This window comes from Simochromis diagramma, unplaced genomic scaffold (assembly GCF_900408965.1).
Source record: "Simochromis diagramma unplaced genomic scaffold, fSimDia1.1 OVJJ01000026.1, whole genome shotgun sequence".
Taxonomy (NCBI): Eukaryota; Metazoa; Chordata; class Actinopteri; order Cichliformes; family Cichlidae; genus Simochromis; species Simochromis diagramma.
The window spans coordinates 1,619,669-1,644,784 of NW_024386985.1; the positions used below are offsets into that span (position 1 = coordinate 1,619,669).

Consider the following 25,116-nt stretch of genomic DNA (forward strand, 5'->3'; position numbering starts at 1 on the left):
GCTAATGCTTTCTAAAAGCTCACTTTTAAGCCTTCCAAGGATAGACTGTTGGGAAAAGATTCTGACTAATTCAACACGGATAGAGTAAAAAATACTCGTCCTTGGTGCTTTCCCTTTTCTCTTTTCACTTTATCATCCTTTTTTGTCATTTGTATGAATTTTCCTTTCCATTGTCAGTTATACACATAAGGATACAAACATACACTATATAATGAATTACTGGAGTAACTGGAGATCCAGGAATGCATTTTCTCCCAGAAAGCTTTATAAATGGCTATTCTGTATTCTCAGGCAGCACTGCCATGGTCCATTGCCTACTGAACTCTGACCAAGGGACACGTGCATGCAGTTAGGGGCTGTACATAGATACATAAATGTACAGTATTACTCAAGGTCTCAAAAAAAGAAATGTTTCGAGTGTGATCATGTCTGTCCTTTATAAAGTAGCTCGTGAAAATTGAAGGTGATGGCTGTAAAGATTGAAGCCAGCGCAGCCTTAATCATCAATCAGACTTTTGAGGTACGGTGCTACTAGTAGTGTTTTCTTTACAATTTCACAAATTTTAAAAGTGCTTCATCATCATTGTTTTAACTCAGTGATTTACATGCGTTTGAAGTCATTCTTTGATTGGGGAAGGTTAGGTGTGTCTCAAAGTGGAAAATTCAACAAAACGTGAAAATCGTTTCTCCCTAAACCACTTTCTAAACAGAGAGGCTGTCAGAGGTTTGAAGAAACTTTCTTTTAAAAGTTAAAGTTTGGGGAAAAGTAATGAGAGAAGAGAATGCAAAAACACCTAGTGCCGTTTATAAGAAGAATAAATGGATGGTGGCTCACACCTCGTTGTTAATAAAGAGGAGTGATGCCATAGCAAAGCAGATAAAGTGGACTATGACAGCTACACGCAAGAATCTGATATTTCTTTATTAACTTTACCTTAATGCAGGTAGGATGGAGAATGATACACCCAACCCCGGGTGAGATGCCCTGGGGCAAGAGCTGACATCTCCACTGAGACTGCTTGAGATTTAGAGGCGTTTGAGAGTTTAGAAAGAGTAAGGATATAATGTATGAAGCATTGCCCTTTATGAGAAACTACTTTTGGCCTTCTGCTGTCAGAACCAGAAGGAAGAATGGAGTCAACCTTTCAGCTACTACCAGACTCACTTGATTTACTATACTGCCGTTGGACCACAGGACAATGGTGGGTTAATAGGGATGGTCATAACTGCTGCTAGAGGACTCCCACTATGGCTCGTTCTGGAGATGCAGATAGGAGTCTAGTTCCTCTTAAAGATTTCTTTTCAGAAACACATGTCAAATAATTTGTCCCCTGCCAACAGTGAAACCTTGAGCTTTGTGAAGTATCTACGTTGATGGTTTACACACTGTAATTTCACAGAGGGGCCTCTCAGGGTGCTGTTACAAGAGATGTTTGAGGAAACTGGCAAGAACAGCAGCTAAGTTGATGGCAAAAATGCCTACATTTTTAAAAACTAATAGAATATGGCTTCCATCTGTGAGGGAAAAACATGACATTTTTTGTTGCTTAAGGCTCACGTTGTTAGTTGCTGTAGCATTATCTTTGCCTATACCAGTACAAGCAAGACTTTGCATTCAAACAACCCCCATAACAATAAAGTACTATAAAAATGTCACAAGTTGCACGTGTTAACAGTAGCTTAACAATATGTCATATGTGTGCTTCTAAAAGTACACAGACAGTAAAATTATATGTATGTATATATATATATATATATATATATATATATATATATATATATATATATATATATTTAAGTGTGTGTGTGTGTGTGTGTGTGTGTGTGTGTGTGTGTGTGTGTGTGTGTGTGTGTGTGTGTTAAATCTAAAAAAAAAAAAGAAAATAAATGAATCCTTTTGCAGTTGAAATTCTGCATTTGTAACTATTTAACTATACTTTAGCTTACATATCTTTCCTATACAATTTTTTTTCTAGGAACATAAATCCTCATAGAGATCAGGACAACTTCTTATACAAAGTTTAGTTGCCTTCCTGCAACATATATCCATGTACTATAACATATGAAGAAATATCCAGACCCAAGAATTTTTTAAGATCCAGTCAGGCCACTTCTACAAATAAATGTATAATAGTAAATTTTCCTAAATTGCATTAATGCCAGACACACAATTGTCTGTCTCAGGCAGGCCTTCTTTCAACCTGTCCCCTCATGCTGTCTGACATAATGCCTGTATGAAGGTACAGTTTCCCCTTGACGTGATGAGACTTAATTGCAAGGTATGTGCAGGCTTTAATCAGCAGACTGCAAAAGAAAGAAACAAACCTTAATCGTCTTTCTTTTCCTTGTATGACTGGTCTAATTCACGTCATCATTTCTTCTTTCTTCATATGCTGTATGCATTTAGAAACAGAGACTGAGATATAAAATTATTGCAATTATTGTTTTTTTTATGTAGTCCATATTCTTCCTTGCTTTGTGCTTATTTTCATGCAGATTAGAGTGTTCTTATATATTAAATCCCTATAATCAGCCACAGCCACATTTTTACCTAATGTTGTAGAAGTGCCTCTCCTCTGAAAACAGCTCTGAACATCCGGACGGGGCTGAAAGTCTTTGTGGGGTATTCTCTATGTTGTTCAGCACAAGGACATTGGCAGGGCATCATTTGGGACTCAGTCAAAAGATGCTCACATTTGAACTCTGTCAATCAAAGCCTTTGGGTCCGTGTGCTGTTCCTCGAGTGATTTCTTAGGCTGGAGGTCTGAAACGATTGTTGCAGCATGTTGTACAGTAACATTTGCATGGACACCAGGATGTAGAGTTTCCCTGGATAACATTGTACCATAACTAGACAATCCACGTACTAAACTTTGCCCATCATTGCATTTAATTTTATATAATTTTACATACACTCACACCTAAGATCCTAAAGTATAAGATTGTGAGAATGCTGGTTTTAGCAAAGACATAAATTAATTCCTGATTGAATGATAGTTAGGTAAATATTCACATTTATTTTCTTCTCATTCAAAAAAGAAATTTGCATGCATGACAAGCCTGCACTTAAAAACACATACAGAACAGAATTAGGATAAGATACTGGATATATATTGGTCAACCAAAACCTGGTTTGACTGACAGGCTAGGTTGAAAGGAAAGATGTTTAAAAAAAGAGGTTAAAAAATGATTAACTTAACAGGTGAAAGATGCTCACTGCTTCAGCCAGACAGAGGACACTTACATCGTTAATTTTATTACCTTGTCAAGATGAAATGAAAGAATAAAGGTAGAGAGGAAAAAGAGATTGGTCTAGTTTAAGCAGTGCCATCTCAATCCATATAGAATTCTTCTGTATTACAATTTGCTGTGTCTTGTACTGTTCCATGGCTTTCGATTTAAATGGAAGACTTTTATAATGCAAATTCAGGCAGGAGTGATAAATCTCTCGCGCTCTCATGTACTGGGGTCCCCTGATGCAAAAAGATGTGTTCTCTCTCACTTTCTCGCATTCACACAGTCGGGCACTCTCTACCCCTCACTCACATTCACCCTACTGCAGCATCGTGTTACACTCGCCCCCAGGCCACATGAAAAATGAATCAGGCCCAGGTGAGGAAGTAGTGATGGGTGGAGTAGGGTAAAAGAGAGAGACTAAGAGAGAGAGAGAGAGAGACCCCAAAAAAGTAATGCTTTGACTTTCCTCAACAGCTTCTAGGTCACTTTAATTTGGGAGGTGATAACAGTTGCTCAGTTACCCAGACATGCATGGAGACAAAAGTACACACACACGCACGCACACACTCACATACAGATACAAAGACACTTCGTCAAAGTGATTTTGGGATGCTGCAAAGTCAACAGATTCTTTGGTAGTAATATTCTATATAGTAAATTCTGGGCATGCACGTTGGTTACTAATTGACGTCTATCTGTTTTTTTTTGTTTGTTTGTTTGTTTGTTTGTTTGTTGTTGTTTTTATTTTTTTATTTTTTTATTTTTTTTTGGGGGGGGGGGGGGGTTCTCAACAAGCTTAAAACTGAAAGTCATTTAATATTGTCCTAATGAGAAGCCCATGTCAGCATCTCACTTTTAGACAGTAAATATAAAGATCTGATATCCAGAGTAAGGCCATGGAGGAATTATTAATTATTCAGTGAGCTTCCAGTTGACTTGGCATATAAATACATAAATGCCACGTAAAATCTGGGTGGTGTTACCCTCAAACATATTAATAAACGATCAGAGTTTTTAATATTAATTTAGTATCGTAGATCCCTGATGTTCTGCTTGTTTTTCCTCACCAGGGTGAGGTGGTGGACATCCAGTATGGCAGTGTCGATGACCTAAGAAGAGCCAAAGAGACCCTGAACCTCACCAACCAGATTGCTGTTGTCAAACTTGGCAAAATACCTTTACTATACAAGGTAAGATAGAAAGCTCCACAAAGTAATGCTCACTATACTGTGCCAATAAAGGTATCAAATGATATGGTCTGAAATGGTAATCCTGCAGCAGGAGAAATGAAATGTTTTGATCTTTAAAAAAAATTCCAAGGTATGACTCAAAAATGATTTTCTTGTAATATCAGAGTTTCAAAACAGAGTGTCCTAAATGAAGTACCTTTAACTTGCATGGAAAAGTAGCACACTGCCTTCTGAATCTAAGTGCAGCTTGTTGTACAGGGATTTTATACTCAATAGCACCTAGTCCACGTGGGTTGTCATACATGACTAATTCTTCTGTTTGCCATTACCATACCTAACTTTTTTATCTGCACCTCCTTAGCACAGTGACATCTCAATCCATTTGCTTCATGAGCAGTAACATTAGCAATACATTGATTTATTAGGGTTGTTTCTCCTTGGATGTCTGCCACATTCTCCTCAAAGCAGTTTTCCCATCAATAAGAAGATGACAGGGAAAATATATGTTCCAATCCAGTTAATTAAAACATAAACACATACTAACATGTTAATTACCCTGCTCATTAATATTGTTTCACTTTTCATTAAATCAAAATGAATTCTGTTGAAAAAAATGAAGGCAGCCTCTACAAGGACATAATCAGCAATGAAATTTAAAGTTAATGTAAATGTACTGGATCCATGCATTGCATTGATTACAGCGATACATAAATGCCAACCTTGACACTACATTGTGTAATGATTAGAATAAATTATGATCTGATAACATGAACTTGCAATACAGATCACTTAGTCACCATATTCATTGTTTTGATTCAGCGGCCAGAAGTCAGTGAATAACAAAACTCTTTGTGCATGCGTTGTGCATTAAACCAATCTAATCTGAAAGAGATCATTAGGTTGGGTTAACAACGTGAATATATTTTAATAAAAGGGAACTACTGAATTTTATTTAAATTACAGATGTCAAAATTCTGCAGAAAATTGTGTGGATGTATTTGGGGGAATAATGCTTTTACTTTGAGTAAGGTAAAAGATCAAATTTGATGCTTAACTCAGTTTGGACAAAATATATATTTGTGCTTGTATTCAACATTTCCAGGAGTTAGATTGTTTTAAGCATTGTACTTTTAACATTCTGGAAAGCCAATGTGGTAAGATGTTTTTGTAAAGATGATCATTATCTATTTAGAGTCACTAACCTCAGACAGAATATACTTTTTCTCATTGTTATTCTGCTATAACTGAAGGAATACTTCTGTACTTAATTCCTTTGTTTCAGACATTACACAACTTTTGTATGTTAAGCTATTGATAAATGACAGCCTAATGAGGTATAACAGGAGTAAATGGAAGTTAGCAAGGGAAGGAGAGGAAATGTTTAAAGTCGGGTCACTGTACTTCATCTTGCATTGGCTTGGTTAGACTTCTAAAAATCCATTAACTGAAACAGCTGTCACATGGGACCCCTTCAAGCAACAGGCTGCTGACCCATTTTTTCCTCTTCACCCATAGTTTGTGACAAATATGAGCATGTGTGTTTCATAATGTCTCTATGTACCAGTGGCTGAGAGAAATGATCACTCCTTACGTAGAAGTAGGGAAGGATGATTGATGAGAATTGTACTCTCACTAATGAGTGTGTGACGGTGACTGCAGGGCCTAATGTTACACATGCAGCTTCAATCAAATTTGACACACACACACTGATGTGCTTATCAGTGTGTTTTAACTTATTTGGCTCCATTAATAGCAGCTAATTTTGGAAAGACATTACTAATTGCATTATGGTCTTATTTCAGTATATTTTCCTACTGTTGCGTATCAAAGATTTTTATTCCTAAAATCTTTGATATCCAGTTATCATAAATTGGAGTTGAGTAAACATTTTTCAGCTTGTGTTCTTCTGATTTTGGTTTTCCACAATTTTTTCTGCTTTTATCATGGACTACAAACTGTGTGTATGTGTGTTGTACATGCGTTTTTGTGTGTGTGTGCATGTTTTGTAAGTGAATGGTCTTAGGAACAGTCACAGAACACATGCATAATTGAGAAAAGAAAAGAACCATTAATTTGCATGACTTTCGTGTGTATAAAAAATACGTGTATTAAGGGATTTTCATTAAAAGAGGCTGATTTTTGAGTTTGTGTGTGTCTGTGTGTCCCTGAGTCCATGCCTGTGTTGTGTCCCTGTTTTCCAGTGAAGGACAGAGTTGTGATGAGAGTAGAGTGACCGTGGTTGGTGTCACATATTCAATAAAATAGTCATCTACGCTCATAAAAAACAAGGACACTACATCTTCCATGGCCAACGATAAAATACTGTGCTACACAGTGGCAGCTGCAGCACACTTCATCTCTCTCAGAAACACTTCTGCATTATTATCAGTGAGGGTGACTACATAAACACAAGTGTAACCTTTGATCAACATGAAAATCAGAAACCCCCTCTCACTGTGTTAATTTTGCTCATATAATAAGAAATAAACTTCAAAAAAATTATTAAGAAATCATATCAAAAATCTTTTGGTGTATTGTTTTATTAGATCTAAATTTTGAGTTGTGACTAAACATTAGTCTACACACTGATAAAGGAAGGAGATGAAGTACACCAAAACTCATGTCAAAACAGCGTGCTTTACCGTGATTTCACCCACAGTAATGTTTAATTCTCAATCTTGCTGAATTAATGCTTAATGTTCTGACTTATCACCATCTACTGCATGATAGTGAAGTAAATATTTACTTGAGACAGTGTTTATGAATAAAATAACTATATGAAAAAGGAATCTGGGTTTGCACGTCTTGTCTTAACAGTGATGGTATACACAGAAATTTGCTATTTCTGTTTTCATCATTGAATCTTTGTGTTTGTCTAGCTATCCCTGCTGTCTGAGTTGGGTTTTGGAGGTGTTCTTCTTTACATTGACCCCTGCGATGGTCCCCCCAGTCGCCACACTTGGCGTCAAGCCTTTAGAGTCACTTTAAACCCTGGAGGAAATCCTGCAATTGGTAAGTGAGCAATTTGTGTTTTTCGTGTATATTTTTTTTTTCCGAAAGTTAATTCAGTTTGAGCTTATTTTTATAGAACTACTTCACAACAAAGGTAAAGGCATTTTATTTTCTAAGGTAAACAATGAACACGATTGGAGAGAGAATTTCTTTTATTACACAATCTATGAGTAAGTACAGTGGGAAGGAAGTAATCAGCCTCAAGGGTGGGCAGTCATTTGCCACTGTTGGTAGGTTGGTACTAAGGGCTAGAAGAAGACAGAAAAGGCATGCATCAAAAGGCTACAACCAATGCTTCTTTTAAGGCTAAAAAAGTTCAGATTTGGCTTAACTTGCTAAATAAGCAGAGTTTACTTTATACAGTGTCAAAAGTAATAAGTCAGTTAAAAGTACAAGTTATAGGCAATAGGCACCCTTTAAGTGGTGGTTTATTTTATATGGGCTCTCATTATCTTAGTTGTTCCTTTCCGAATCCTTATAATTGTGTAAAAGTGGAGTTACTGTAGGCGTGTGATAGCAAAAGCGGTAGAAACAAACTTCCCATGTCAATCCATAGGGTTCTCATGTAACAACAAAAAACAGGTTTAATTTTCTGTCAAAGATATTTCAAAATACAAACAAACAACGTTAGTAAAAAGTAATGCATTTCTCCAAATTAATCAAATGTAATTTGCTGAACAGTCTGACAATAACTGTCAGCTGTCAGTTTGTTATGAAAGGGAGCTTTTTACCACTTAAAACACATATTCCTGCTATTCTTATCTAGCTAGATACTGATGATAAGTACACAAACTGCAAGCTTACGACATCTGCCTGCATGACCCCTCTGATGGGAAAGCATAAGAATATCAAAGAGAGTGAGGGCATGTCATGGGGTGACATTATGTTCTGATTTACTGAGTATTTCAAAGTCATAGTCTGTGAGCAAAGCCAAGCTGCAGCATGGAACAAATAAACCTGCTTAGCATTATTGTGTTAAAACCTACAAATTATATTTATTTAAAAAAAAACAAAAAAACAACAACAATGACAACACATGGTTCAGTTAAAGCCCTGCCTTTAAGTAAAGCTCAGTTCAATAACACTTCTCTCTGGATACTGGTCAGTGCTTGAAAATTACCTTGATCTCTGGCAGAGGATTTAATATTTTTCTGACTCTACTCTACTGTATTTAAATCACTCTCCCCAGATGAATGACCTCTCTGACACTGTCTTGTCCCTACTTCCTGTTTTTCTGCCCGGTCTGGTCAATAGGGATATGTCATTACTGCTGAAGTATCTTTAGTCCTTGTAAGAGTCCCAGCACCACAGTGGCAAGACCCACTAGAGCCCCACCAGATGTCTGGGCTGCTGTGTGAGCATGTGTAAGAGTGTATATGTGAACGGGTGTGTTGAGCTGTATATAAGTGGAAGAGAGAGAGACAGATGCTGGCTGTCTGATCTCTCACCAATCGCAATGCTCTCAGGTCCCTTGTGCTAATGCAGCTCAGAAGAACAGAGGATGTGAAAGGACACCTCATTACTCATATAAACCATACTTTATTCAACTGCAAGAGTCTGCCAAGATTAATCTCTGTGTAATTAATGAAATTAATAATAATTTCATTAATTAAGTGAAATTAATAATAAGAAGTGTCATGTGAACATGTTACAACCACGATTTAAATATAAATTTAAGTACATTAATATGCTGATGTCTTCTTAATGTGTGATACTTTTTATTGTCACCGATTCTCAGCAGCGGTCATTTGTTTCCATTATGGGATTTGAAAGTTCATGATAGTACAATTCGAAAAAAAACCTGAACAAGTGTGGTTTGTTTGGGTGGGTTCACAGGGGGAAAAGCCCTTTATGTCTAAAAAGAATAGTGCAGATGGCTCCGCTTTACCTAGGTGTGTCTGAACAAACCACAAGACTTCTGAAGCAAAGTCCTTTGGGAAGATAAGACCAAAGTAGAGATGTCTGACCATAATAGTGCCATGTTTGGAAAAAAGAATAAAGGTCTCAACCCGATTTAAATTATGTGTCAGGACATAGTGCCCTCCAAAATGAGAGAGACGATAACTTCAAGTTATTTCAACTAAAAGTGGTTCTATAACCTGCTGAATAAGTGGGTCTCCTTAGTCTTGGAAACTTCAAATTGCTGTATAATGACAAAATTGGCACTGATACTCAAATAAGCTGCACTTTTACTTTCACTATTCGTTTTTGTTTGCTACCATCTGTCAGTGCCTTTGTTTTCCTCTGTAGAATGGAGGCTAGCGGAACAACTGGAGTACATGTGGCACTTTTATTTGGAAAGTGTCAAATTGTTGGAGATTATTAAAAAATGGTCAAGATATTTTTTTTTTTTTTGCCATTTTAACTACATGCAAACCATTTATTACATTTTTTTGCATATAAAATGGTGTTCTACATAATGAAAAATATCATTACGAATGTGCTTTTGCCATACAAGCAGAATGAGAAGATATTATGGCCTCAATTTTATAATTGTAGTTGATCTAAAATCTGCATAAAACCTTCCGTGCTTGCTGCTCACAATCAGCTGCCTTTCTTTAGTTTTAAATGAATCTTCATGAGGTCAAGATGAAAATTGGATCCACTAGTGCAATAAAGTAACCACCATTATTCCATAAAAAACATCCATTTCTGAAAGACGTCTGTGTTAAAGTACTCCACCTTCATTACAATATATTACATTTGTTTTTCAATGCCACAAAACTGTAGGGTTGTCTAAAAACATGTCTAACAAGCTTTGAATTTACTGTATCCTAAAGTAAGCATCACTGTGTCTCCTGGTGGTAAGGTGGAGAATGAGATGTAGAATACAACGTAATGATAATAATAATACCCTGTATAATAATATCCTGAGGTTTCTAGTCATTTCAGGGTGGATCTATCTTTGTCACATGCCCCTATGCTAAGCACTTACAATTTACTGAAATGTAGGCCAGTTTCTTCCCCAAACAGAGGCATATTGTGCCGTTTTGTGAGACTTTTAAAAAGCTGTTGTGGTGCACCTGCTTAAGTTGAAACGCTTTTTTCTTTCCGGGCCCTTGGTGTTTTAAGAGCTTTAAAACACACTTGGTTCTCAGTGGTGTCAAAAGTAGCTCCCTTTTCAAATGGAAAAATAAGACACAAGAAGCTGTCAGTGGTGCTTCCCAGTGGAAATGCTGCCAGTGGAAGTGCCTTTTAGAGTAAATGTAATTCCACTGTTTGGAGGGCTCTGTATAATGTTACCCTAGACTTTCCCCCGCCTCTCAGTGTATTGTTTGGACTTTTTGTCTTCCTCACTCTCTACTCCTTTCTGAGCTTGTTAATTTGACTCTTCCTAGCAGCTTTGTATCACTGCTATATTGTCTGCTGAGACAGCTACAGCAAATCAAGCTGTGTGTACTCTAACACCAGCAGTTGTTCATTCACAGTTGTGGATATTTATATGCATTCACTGTGTACGTGTGGGTTGTTGAGTGTTGTGACCTTTGAGAAGAACTAATCATTTTATATGCATTAATTAAAAAAAAATAGTAAGATGGTTTTAAAATGCTCACCCCTGCTAAGTTTCTTGTTTCGTATTTATTTATTTTCCTTCCATACATGTCCGTTAATGTCACATACTGTAGTACATGAGTGAAAAGAGAAACAAATCTAGTTGTATGCAGATTCCTGCAGAGCCCACAGTGTTTGCTTAGATATCATCAGCAGGTGTTCGCTGTCAGCTTTACTCCACATTGCTCCAGCATTCATCTAGTTTGATGTGCACCATGCTGCTGTAGCATTCATTTATTCTCTGAAGAGATGCCACAGCTTGGATTTTCTGGCTTGCCATATAACTGTCTTGACACTTGGTATAAAGTTGAACCAGTGCCAACACAAAAATCTGTTCTTATAGAGACACACTCAAATGACTGACTCAGAAAACATTGGCTGCAATGTTGTTTGTGTGGTGTATCAAAGCTTGATTACCTTGACTTTAATTTGCAAACCATAGTTGTAGAGTTTCACTTAGGCAGTTAATAAACAATATCGTTCGTGGAGCATCTTCTTACTATAATCATTGTAATGTATGCATGTATGTATGCATCCTATCTCATCTTCAACAAGTCAGCCAATCTCAATGAAACTTTGCATGAGCGTCGTAGACATTAGACAATTATAAACATCTTCATGCTTTTGCAATCAGGAAACAAAGCACTATGAATTACCATTTATGGCTACATTCCAACCAGGAACAGATAAAGATTAATTTAAAGTATTTTTAATGTGATCTATTCGGTAAAATGTAAGCATGTAAAAGGCTAAAATTTCATTTAAAGGAAAACATGAGCAGTACCCAACTCTTCCTGACATTACAACAGCATCTTAATACGCTTGGGTGAGCTACTGGAACAGGAAGTGGACAAGGTAAAATAATAGGGAAATGTTGGAAGGCTACTACAGATGTAATCCCAGTGGAAGAAGGTACATGAAGACGATTTGGGAGGTATGAAATTTCAGACATCCAGCATCTAGACTAACAGCAAAATAACTAGTAGCCCAGAGTTCCAACATCCGGAAGGAGCAACTGGTATCATAACTAGAGATTGACAAGGTACAACGCAAACGCTACGGCAAGGGGGAGACTTCTTTATACTTTTACTTCCTACATTTTTAAACTTTCTGCTCCTTACATTTTCAAAACAGGCTCTTTTGGGGGGAGTTTTTCTAAACACTCCCCCCAAAGAAAATCCTGTTCTTGTATTAATGACAAGGAGATGTTGCATAAAGAGACATGCGTGTGTTAAAAGTAGGACAGTGGTTTGTTTTGTTTTTTGGCACAATACCGGAATGACTGCAGGTGTCTGTAAGTTGCGGTTAGGGTACTCCGGCATCTAGCTAGCCCTACAGAAGAGGAGCGAACATAAGGGGAGTGACTTTTTTTAAGTGGCTGGTAATTTCAAATGCAACGTTTCTTTTAGCTCAACAAACATCAGCAAAAACACAAACATCATAATCATCATAATTTATCATCACTATGACCAAAAATATTTACAAACATAAAAAAACTCAATAACTCCAAAGATAACTTGGTGTAAATAAACATAACTGAACTTGAACTGGCAAGCTTTCTTCTGCTTAAATACTTAAGCTATCCAAACACACTGTTCTCCTAAGGAATACTCCATTCAATGGGTAAGACTAGACATTACAATCATAATTATACACTTATGCTACTCTTTGCCAGTTCTTTACCTCCCCTTTCACCCCCCCTTCACCTGCCCCTTCCTGTGACATCAGCAGTAAACAGGAAGCTATAAATACAGGAAGTGAGGGCACACTTCCTCCTTTTGTTCCTGAAACACAGGTAAGTAAGATGAGTTCAAACAAAGTAAAGTGGACAAACTAACAGTTTAAATAAATAAAATGTTAACTTAATAAACTTGTCAAAGATGATTTAAACCAAGATGTTATACTAAGTAATCTTTAAAAGTGCAAAGCATAAACAAATCTGGGATAGTAAATGTTTGCAAACTACAGAATAAGTTTAAATAAACTAATCAAAACAAGAATGTTAACTAAGAATAACACGCCTAAAATCTGGGCAAATGGTGTTCTCACCCACTTTGTCACAAGAAGAGAGGTTAGATTTAGGACTGCTCAGTGGGATGTGATAAACTGGAAGGCTGCATGAAAATCCTCTGCGGTTTAGTGCAGGATAAACAGGTTAGTTCGCTGTGATGGATTTAAAGTAACAAACAGTGTGTGACTGGTGCACAGTGGCTGTGGCTTCATGGTCAGAGTTGGGTTACCTCAATTGTAGCAGAGATTCATGATTTTTCAGCTGATGATGCTTAGATTTATTCGCTCTTACGTTCATATCAAAGTTTGTGTTTTGGGGTTTTTTGTGTTGTTGTTGTTGTTGTTTTAAAATGTGCGTGTTTGCTTTGCTGGAGTTCAATACGGTATTTTCATCAATTGCGCAATGCACAGCAAAACGAAAATATGAAGATGAACGCAGGCCATTTTTAACAGAGTGGGAGAGTTTATATTTTTTTGTTGAACGCAATGGCAAGCCATTCTGTCTTATGTGTCAGACATCATTAGCGCATTTCAAAGCTTCAAATCTTTAGCGCCACTTCAGTTCACTCCATGCTAACATTGACCGGGAATTTCCAAAAGGGACTGAACTTCGCAAGCACGAGTTTGCCACTTTGAAAAGTCAGGTAGAAAAGCAGATACAGTTTTTCAAAAAGTTTACAAAGCGGTCCGAGACCATAACGCTCGCATCCTATCAGCTGGCTTGGAACATTGCATGGTCTAAAAAGCCATACAATGAAGGGAAGTTCGTTAAAAAATGCCTCAGTGACGTTGTTGAAATTTTGTCTCCTGAAAACAACAAACTAAAAAGCATGGTGTCAGACGTCCAACTGTCCCGCCACACTGTTGAACACAGAATATCGGACATTAACACGGCTATTGAATCACAGTTGCACTCTGACCTTCAAGCATGTGAGTATTTTAGTGTCGCATTGGATGAGAGTTGTGATATACAAGACAAGCCTCAGTTGGCAATATTTGCACGAAGTTTTGGAATTTCCATTGCATCATCCACATGGAGCAACTTGTGTCTAAATCATTTCATTTAGATAACGTCATGAAGCCTGTGATGGAAATCGTCAACTACATCCGCACTCATGCGCTTAACCACAGGCAATTCAAGAATCTCATCGCTGAGCTGGACCAAGGGCTTCCAGGTGACCTGCCGCTGCACTGCACTGTGAGGTGGCTGTCAAAAGGCCAGGTACTCTCTCGCTTCTTTGAGCTTTTGGATGCCGTGAAACTGTTTATGGAAGAGAAGGACAAGGACTATCCCAAGCTCTCGCACCTCAAGTGGATTATGGATCTGGCCTTTTTGGTCGACATGCTGTGTCACTTGGACAGACTGAACCTGACCCTGCAGGGTAAGTTAAAAATGCTGCAAAGTGTGTTTGCACCAAACTGAAGCTGTTCAAGATGCATAATCAAAAGGGAGATTTAACGCATTTTCCCGCTCTGCTAAAAGCCAGCAGGCAAGTCGCCAGCGCCGCCCTGAGTAAGCAAAGAGCCAGATATGCAACGCTGGTTGAAAACTTGCACGAAAGCTTCGTGACCCGGTTCCATGATTTACAATTGAAAAGGCCACAGATTACGTTTCTCGTCAACGCATTTAATGCAGACACGGGCTGTTTGAAAGTCCCGCTAGTCACAGATGAAGCTGCGGCTGAGTTGGAGTTGATCGATCTTTGTGAGGAGGACCAATTGAAACCTGCTTTAAGGGAAGGGACCATTGAGTTCTGGAAAAGTGTGCCAATGGAAAAATATCCCAATGTCAAATGGGCTGCGCTTAAGATACCGTCAATGTTTGGGTCAACATACGTCTGCGAGTCTGTTTTCTCTACCCTGAAACATGTGAAATCCAAGCATCGATCTGTTCGGACTGACACTCATGTGAAAGAATTGCGTCGAGTGACAACAACGGAATACAAGCCAGGTCTGAAGGGGACTGTTCAAGGCAAGGAATGCCAGATTTCCCACTAAACATCATGCATTGTAAAAGAAAAATGCTATTGTAGATTATTATATTTGGTGTTGGCCTACTGGTGTTGGCCAGAGGGGCCGATGGCGTGATATGGCAGCCTCGCTTCTGTCAGTCTGCCCCAGGGCAGCTGTGGCTACAACCGTAGCTTGCCTCCACCAGTGTGTGAATGCGAGAGTGAATAAATAGTGGCATTGTAAAGCGCTTTGGGTGCCTTGAAAAGCACTATATAAATCCAATCCATTATTATTATTATTATTATTATTATTATTATTATTGTTTGTGGACTTGGTTGAATTGAAAGTTTGTGTGTGTGTGAGACAGTGCACACAATGTTCATTGTTGAAAGTGACTGGCGTGTGGTTTTAGTACTGTAGGAGTCCATCTCTGTCATCATGTTGGTGTGTGACATTTACAATAAATCTGACTGAGCAGAGATGTGTGTATTTTTTGTGTGTGTGTGAGAGAGAGAGAGGAAAGGATGGGTGATGCCCATGTGTGCCCATGTGTATGTTGTGGCTCTTTGTGGTAACACAGTAAAAAAAAAAAGTCGCTCTTGGTCTCTGACTGGTTGGCCACCCGTGATCTAGAAAAACACAGCATAAAGTCAGTGTAGAGGATGGAAATCAGCCAGAACAACACATGACGTTTTGCAAATCTACAAAGAGCAACAGGTCAGCTGATCACAGCCTATACACAAAGAAAATCTACTGGAGCTCACAATAGAAATTATTGTTATGAGTTATGATTCTTTTCCTCATACTGAGCCACTACAACTAATTTAAGGGTTCCTCCACTTGCTGAATCCCACTTTAACCCCTAACTATATATATTTTCCTGTTTAGAAGCAACGTCACCCTCTACAATGTAGGCAACAGAAAATAGATTATTTTATTTTCATTCTTCAGATTCAAGCAGAGTATAAGTAGAATAAAAAAGGTTTGTATTTCCATCTACTGATATTATCGTTACATTAACATAGTACAAGGTCCAGTTAGCTCTGTACAAAAATAGAGACATCCTCCAAAGGGCTACTTTTTACTTTCTTGCTTTGAGGACATTTCCGAGCCTATACTTTCTTATTTGTACTTGCATAAATAACATGAATCAGTACCTGAACTTTTACTGGTGTATTTTTTAACAGTATTTGTACTTCTACAGTACAGAAAGTCTGTACTTTTGCCAACTCTGGTTATCTGTGATCTTAACTAGGTTATTATTTGTTATCAAATCAGAATTAGAGGCATTCTATACCCCAACAAGACACTGACCAATATGTTTTATTTCTACGAGGGTTGATTTTGTGGAACCAAAAAAGATAACCAGCGGCTAACTTTCTGAATAAATGATAAACAGCAGTATGCAAATGTTAAGTTTACTATTACTAGTGCAATGATGTTGAATAATATTGCTGAAACCCATTTTCAACCTGTCTTGCTGAATTGAAACTAAATGCTATATCAGTCTGAGTGCATTCTTTGTCAGAGCTGGCCTTGAAAACAACCTTGTTTGAAGTGATAATGATAGCATTGATTTCTCGATAGTGAAATCATAATGTTTTACTTACTGAACAGGTTCTGTCTGGATATATAGTCAGGGTTTTGGCACCAGTGGTGGTACGAATAAGTATTTTTGACATTGTTCTCTTAATTTCAACAATGAAGCAATCTGCATGAAAGGCATGCCATGCCCAAGACTCATATGAGAGCAGACCACAGGAGGGAAACAGAAACTGTGTTCTTCCTTTGTGAGGAAAAGAGAAAAATAATTGTTTCTGGCACCTTTTTCTGCCAGACGAGTCATGTCTTTTGCCAAGCTGTTGCCTCTGGTAGTGAGGCAATTTCCTCTGTCTTTTTAATGTAGCTGCCATGCGTGCAGTTTTTCTTTCACAGATTTATTTCTGGATCCCCTCGCTGTGATAAACAAATGAGCGCTGCTGGTCATCGGCTTATGATTGTTCTCCATTATGAGTTCACTTTGATATTTCGGTATACACTACTGGTTGTGCATATGGCTACGATTCCATAATTGTGTTAAATTTTAATATGTAGCAATTCTTACTCTTCAGTCCTCTTATGTTGCCAAATATAGTATATTCAAACCACTGCACTGTGTAAATTTTTGAACTGTTTGACACATGGCTCATTTTTACAGCATCCCTTGGGTTATTTAGACACCTGCTGGATTCAAATGAACCCAAGGAATGGAAATGTAGTCATTAACATACTGATTCAGATACAAAGTGGTAGTAAGACATCAACTCCCCTCCTTTCACTGACCAAATATAGCAACGTTAATTTAAAAACTAAAACGGAAAGACACAATGGCTGTCATCTGCATCAAGATTTTCATACTTAACTGTAACTAAAAAACAAACAAACAAAAAACTAAACTAAAATTAGGGTGTACCTTACAATATAGCGCCTTGAGGCAACTATTGTTGGGATTTGGCACTATATAAATAAAATGTAACTGAATTGAACTAAATTGAATTGAATTCTGGTTGGAGAGGCAACTCTCTGTATGTACTAATATGCATGCACCTCAGTGTTGAAGTAAAATTACCTCGGTACACACACACTTTGTCTAGAACTTTAGGTTCTAGTTGGTTCACCAACATTTGCTAGAAGTCACTGAATTCTTTAATATTTGATGGTTTCTAGTTGTAGCCACACCTCTATCAGGAAATGATATTCATAATCTTGCTTCCACTTTCACTGCCACTTGACATTTGCATACTACTATCTGACTGGCAAGAGATACAGTTATCACTATGATCGGTATTGATGACTGGCTCTGCAAGTACCACAACATACTCATACTTACTATAAGTATAAATAAATGGTACACTCATACATAACGGCTTACTCTATTGACATAGAATGGTGCCACTGGCTGGGAGGTCCGCAATCATGTAGTATCTTCACTATATTAATTTCCATTAAATTACACCGGATGACACAGTGGTTTAATAATCTCTCATTCTACTTTTCTGTTCCATTTATATAAAAGAAATTATATTTCTTATGGTCAGAGTTCATATTGAGACTTAATTTATGATCATAAAATGACACAGAGTGCTGAAAGTTGGTTTTTCATCAAATGGTCTACTGTTGGGTAATAAAATAGAGCACTGAGCTTCTGTTTCTAAAACTGTTTTTCAGGTGTTAATACTAAGGATTGAACTGCTGGGAATAGCAGTAAGCACCCAATCAAGTCAAGCTTTACAACAAATCACTTCAATTTTAAAGACAATTTAATCAAGGTCACAACTGGTGTTAGTCCACGCAGTTCTCATCCTGCTCAAAATCAGGGTATTCTATACTGAGCACAACAGTGTCTGACCTCCCATCTTGTTTCAAGGTTAAAAACAAACCTTTAGTGAGTTCTCATCAGGAATGAACTCACATGGTTTTCAAGAGAATGCACTTTTGCTTAGAGTTGCTGTATGCATTACACACAGTTGGCTGTTTAGTGGGACATTGCTGAACAGTTAAATGTTGGTACAACAGCGATAGCATTTACATCAGTGCAACCTGAATTATGCAAGGAGGATAAAATTTCTCATAGATCTCCTTATGATTTATTAATATCTGGTTGCAGATTGGAATGGAGGGCACATTAGGGTACATATACAGATATCTACCTGGGACAGGTAACCCTATCCAAGTTACCATTTCCGGGATGGTAAACTGGACCTTTAGCCTTAATGTTGAGTGGCCAGATCTTGTTATTCCCCTTCAGCTGACTCCTCAGGACTTAAATGGTAAATGGCCTGTATTTGTATAGCGCTTTATTTAGTCCCTAAGGACCCCAAAGCGCTTTACACGTTCAGTCATCCACCCATTCACACACCTGGTGATGGCAAGCTACAGTGTAGCCACAGCCACCGTGGGGCGCACTGACAGAGGCGAGGCTGCCGGACACTGGTGCCACCGGGTCCTCTGACCAACACCAGTAGGCAACGGGTGAAGTGTCTTGCCCAAGGATACAACGACCGAGACTGTCGGAGCCGGGGCTCGAAACGGCAACCTTCTGATTACAAGACGAACTGCCAACTCTTGAGCCACGGTCGCCCCTGTGTTACTCTCTGTGAGTACACTTTTCCAGTCCAAATGACATCCCAATGTTGTTGTTGTAGATCCTATTGGTGTGGATCAGTGAATCAATGTCTTGGTCACGCCTGTCATACAGCTTGATGTAGTTCATATGGATGAGGTGGCTAATGTTTCCTCCATTTCGTTAGTATCTGTATCCAGTATTGTTAATGATCATTTGAGGGGGTCCAGGCCTATGCATAAGAGCAGTGGTAAAACACGATCTCCTTGATAAAGCCAGCACTTGAAGACAATTTATGGTCAAAGGAGCTTGCAAAGAAAAGCATCTGGACTTCTTTAAGTTGCTTGAAGACGTTTCACCTCTCATCTGAGAAGAGAGGTGAAACGTCTTCAAGCAACTTAAAGAAGTCCAGACGCTTTTCTTTGCAAGCTCCTTTGACTACGATGACCTGGATGACTGAGAACCTTCACAGACATAACGACAATTTATGCAATTTGCTTAAAGTTGACCTTTAGTATTGTGTGTGTAAGTGAGAAAGACATAACACTCTCTCTATCTGTACATCCAATAGCTCAAATGAAAGAGCAGGATGTTAATACAGAGAAACCTGAACTATAAATGTAAACTGTAATCAGTGTTTTTAATCATGCTACAAGTACACAGAGTGTACAGCCCTCAGTTCATTGAGCTACTAGGATCTGCCTCACATCCTCAGATTCTCTGCTATAATCCTCTCTTGCTGTCACAACAGCTAAACCTGCCACCTGTGTCATACACGATCCTATTATCTTCCTTTTACAATCTAAACACCACTAGTAGTGCCTGACATGTTGCAAAGATAGACAGGTACATCCTGTTTGAAATTCCTGTCACACTGGCTTTGCTGAACTTTGCCTTCCAGCCTATTTCACAGCTGATCCATCATGCATGTCAAGTGTGTGTGTTTAACCCTCTAAAGGACATCATTGGCCTTCATTACACTACTTCCTGTCTCCCGAAATGCTTTCCTTTCCAGCTTTAATGTGATTCTGGTGTGTAACGGTTTGTGTGTGTGGGTGGATATTTGGAGGATGTTGAATGTGCAGCAGAGCTTCAAATTGGCTCTCCTTGCCTCATGTCAAGAGTTGCAGTTTTCTGAGGTAATAGACATGCAAATGTGTGTATATTCCAGGCAGCGTCGCATCTCAGCACTCGGTCAATAACATTATGGAAATGTGCTGTGGTTTTTTCTTTAGGTCTCACTGTTTGAGTTGGATAACAAGGTAGTCCAATGAGCCTGTTAGCACGCTGACAATGACAGAATGAGGCGTTTTTGATACACACCGTGTATCACAGCAAGAGCGAGAGATCCAAAGAGAACGATATACTGTAAATGCATAAAGAAATGAGCAAGAGAGGTGGAAAGAAAAAGTGATCAAAGTTCTACACTCCTTTTCTCATTTTACTTTATTCAACAAACGGAACATGTGCAAGCACATTCCGTGTTCTCGGCCGTTTTAACTGTCAGCGTTTCCATTTGTGAGACTTAATAGCTTATCAGTTCCAACATCATGCAGCAGTATGACTTCACTCCTTGCTTGCATAATTGAATTTTTATATATTCCAGTTTATTTCTCACTCAAGTATGCATTTACTTTACCACAGCATCTGAGACTCACTTGAAAGAATGGTGTAAATGGTGTTTATAGAGCTTAGCCTTGGTCCTGTTGATTTTCTGATTTAATAGGGTGACAAATAGAGATGTGGCTTATGTGGAGCATGTTTTCTTAATTGCATTGGAATAATTATTGCCATTCTCAAGACAATTTCTCTGCCTGAAGATTTTTTTTGTGCACAGTTTTTATGTGCATGTGTGTAAGAACAGAGTCCAGTGGGAAATTTGAACATCTGTGTCTCGCTGCCTCGCTAAGCCCAGGAGAGTTCTGAAAATAGATGCTTTGCCTATAAGGATTCTGCTTCAGCAGGTATAATATCAAAAGGGGAAAAAATATGTAACATATGCTTTACCTGGAAGTTACTTACTTATTTTTATGCGCATGTAAAACTCATTTTACTCATTAACCTATATTCCATAACCATGTTTATTTTTCCTTCACTACAACTATTAAAGGGTTTTCCTGTGGATATCAGATTGTCACCTTCAAAAATGTTTTTCTGCTCTTTGAGATATCAGAAAAATACTTTCAAAATCATTCATACACTACTTCCTGATTTGCCACTACAATTTTTAAGGATTATGTTTATGTACCAAGTCTACTTTTTTCAGCTTTTGTAGGCTGTGCGCTTGCAGAGAAGCTCAAACTAAATCAATATGTGTCTTGGGGGTACTGAGAAAAAGTCAGTCAGCATAGTCAAATATTGTGTGATATTTGTCATTAATTTGAATGACCAGGAGTATTTGTTGTACTCTGTGTCAAAACAACCACAGGTAAAACTAAGGTGCAAGGATTAAAGTCTGTCTGTTTCAGATTCAGGCTCTTAAAACCTTATGCCTGCATTCTGTGACAACAAATTCAGTTTTATATGCTGAAAAAATATTCATTAAGTAATAAAATAATAGCTGAATAGACTGAGCTTTCGCCTGACAGATTACTCAGTCTATTGATGCGTTTGGTTGTTTTTGAGGTTTAAAAAATAAAGTTTTATGGGCTACATTCAGATTAATCAATCACAAAAAAAGTTGGTTCTTTAGCTCAATAATGAATAAAGATCAACATAAGAAAAGTGAGACAGCGATGACATAAATTTGATACTCTCGTAATTACTCTCTGGAGCTATTGTTCTCATTTTCTTAGTCAGTAGTCTAGTAGCATGCATTCCTCTCCTTCATTAAATTTGATCCTGCCCAGCAAACAGCCTACACTGAATGGCTAAAAACCCTGAGCAACATCAGTAACTAAACCTTCTATATTTGCTGTAGTGTCCTCCCCTGGGCAAATGTAGCTGTTTTCTGTTCTTGCTTCTTGTACCTTCTTTGTCCTTTTTGGCCTTTGCAACTTTCAGTTGATTGAGTGTAAGATGGAAACTTAAGTCTGGGGGAATTGCAAAGTTGTGTTATTCAACACATAAATGCATTCCTGTTTGAATGTGCAATTGCGAAGGAGATGATTACTGACAGGAGTGAGAAGCTTTCAAAGGCATTTTCTTTTGTCTACTCCCAATTTGGTCAAAAGTAAAAGCTACTTTTACTTTTTACTTTTCTTGCAGTATTTTCTATTATTATTTAGTCTTCTCTCTGACAAATTTTTAATTACGTGTGTAGTTTAATTCTGTATTCTTTATAGACTTTCCTTATAGGTATTTGATTTATTGTAGTGTCCTCTTACATCTTGTTGCCAAGTTTTCATCTGTGCTAGTTGATTTCCCATTTAGTTACTTTCTCTTTTGGTAGTTCTCAGTTTTTTGTGTCTTGCTGTTAGTTTTATGCTTCCTTTGTTATTATCTTAATTAGTTTCTGCTATATTATCTTCTTTAGTATAGGATACATTGGGAAATTTAAACCAAGCTTAAGTCATACCATAACTTAACCAAAATGTTTTTAATTTTGTTAAGCACACATTAACTATGAACATTAGACTGTTATAATAAAATCTGCTTCTTGTCCAATTGTTGCTTTTCATGAACACAGATTTATATAAAATCTCTTAATCCAGATTATGAACTATATTAATTGATCAAAGTGCTTTCAAGGTTTTGATTCATTCATTTTCCATTGTTGTATAGCAGCATTATTACTGCCTTTAGCCTTTATCACAAATCAATTTTTAATTTGGGACAGCTGGGATCAGTGATAGAGGGAGATCATTTTATTTTACAGGAATCACAGAAATTATACAAATTGCAGGATCACTATCAAGCAGGCGAAACTGAAAAATAAGATATGTAATATGTAATTTTCTTAGGCAATGAGACAAATTTACCAAGTCTGGTAAATTATTATAATCCTGCAATTATAGGGTGATCTACTAACTGCGCTATGATTTATATAAAATCACTTTAGTAATAACCAGCATTCTATCAAGAGCAGTGCACATTAGTGGCTCAGAAACAAGTAGACCCAATGAGGAATGTGAGGGATAATGACACTGGCCTACTAATCAAAATAATACAGTCTAAGCTCACATTTTACACTTGTGTTTCTCTCTGACAACAGCAAAGCAATTCTTACTATTTTGTCATTTTTCAGATGCAGTAAAAACTGAAATTGCAGTATGCAGAAAACTGAAAAAATGTTATCTTGCAGTAAAAATGTAGGAAAAAAATGTGGGTAAGATCAGGTTAGGCCAGTGCAAATTCCTGCAGGTGAAGAAAAAGGAAGTGAAACTAGGCTGAGTTAATATGCTTAAGGGAATATTAAGTAACAAGTGTTTTTCGATAAATTTGGCTGCTCTCTCCTTCACAGTTTGTCTCCTTTTGCACTTCTGGACTGTTTCCAGCACTACTGCTTTTATGCTTCAAGGGGCTGTGCACTGTGAATTTGACAGGGGTCAAACTGTCAATATGGACTTGCAATTTCCTGAGTCTGTTATCATGTGCCAACAAGCAATGAACTGAACATTTTTGGCCTCATCAACCTAATTACCGAATACCACTGGCTGTGCTGACAAGATCTGGTTGCCTTTTTCTTGCTAAAAATAAAATTCAAGTTAAAGGGTTAGCATTTTCATCGAATGGAAATCCAGTACATATCATGGATACACAAGTGCAAGTAGGTGGAATCGGACCACCGGTCTAAAACAATGCAGAGAAGTACACAAGATGACAACCTTGAAGGAGCAAGCTCTTTTTTTCTGTGCTGTTTTCAGTTTTTACTTCCTCTAAAGATGTGTTTGAACTAATAAACAGTTCAATTAATTGCTAGAATATATATATATATATATATATATATATATACATATATATATGCATGCATGCTAAGGCAGCTTTTCATAGCACTTCGAAATTATATGATGATTGTCAGACTCTGTTAACACCATGAGGATTGTCCAGCACCCAGGCCCAGTTAACTATGGATTTACAGGGTACAGAGCTGATGTTTTGCAGTCACACAAACACAACTGAAATACACACATACAGAAACACGCAAGGAGAGAGACAGAAAGAGTGAAAGCATCCTTGTGTAGGACACTTAACCTCACAGCCCAACCGAAGAGAGAAAAGAGGATCTCCCCATTGGAGTTGAACAAAGTCTGTCAACTCAAGACAGTTTGTGTTCATTCCTTTCTCACTCATTTCCCCTGTCTGTCAGTGTCATTACGTCTTTTTTATCTCTCACATTTTCTTTCTCTCCATAAGCAGCTTTAGAAGTTCCACTGTGCGCTGAAGCCAGTGGCAGAGAATGGCTTTCCTGTGGATTGTGGGTTAGACTAACAGTTTACCACAGTATAATGTAGTCCATACAGTAGCCATTGCAAGGACGAAGGTGCCACTCATGCCACCTTGTGAAACAGAACATGACATGTATTTGTTTACCTGCGTCATTTGAAAGGATTTGTAGTTTGAACATAAAAATAACTAGAGAGTCTGTTCTAGAATATAAACATGCATAAACAAACTTAAATTACTTTAACATGCTAATGTTAATGTGCCATAATCACAGCTAACAAGCTGATTTATTGAATGCAGATAAAATAGCATTAGCATTATTCTGTATTAGCACCACAAACTGAACAATAAAAATGGTAAATGGTAAATGGCCTGTATTTATATAGCGCTTTACTAGTCCCTAAGGACCCCAAAGCGCTTTACATATCCAGTCATCCACACACACACTGGTGATGGCAAGCTACATTGTAGCCACAGCCACCCTGGGGCGCACTGACAGAGGCAAGGCTGCCGGACACTGGCGCCACCGGGCCCTCTGACCACCACCAGTAGGCAACGGGTGAAGTATCCAAGCTGGGGCTCGAACCGGCAACCTTCCGATTACAAGGCGAACTCCCAACTCTTGAGCCACAATCATGAAATGCAACAAAATACATACTGACAATGCAACAAGAGGCATAAGACCTATGGTACATGTTTTTATAATACAAGGTATCATTAAAATATGATGCATGA

General features: G+C 37.9%; 1 protein-coding gene across 1 annotated transcript in view; it reads left to right on the forward strand.

The window, feature by feature from the left end:
- The window catches only part of LOC120738575 (inactive N-acetylated-alpha-linked acidic dipeptidase-like protein 2), a 466,433-nt gene that overhangs the window by 217,817 nt on the left and 223,500 nt on the right, over positions 1–25,116 (forward strand). The window contains exons 8-9 of the mRNA XM_040039869.1: positions 4,308–4,427; positions 7,307–7,439. Of these exons, the coding sequence (XP_039895803.1) occupies positions 4,308–4,427; positions 7,307–7,439 (253 nt within the window). The remainder of the gene's footprint in view (positions 1–4,307; positions 4,428–7,306; positions 7,440–25,116) is intronic.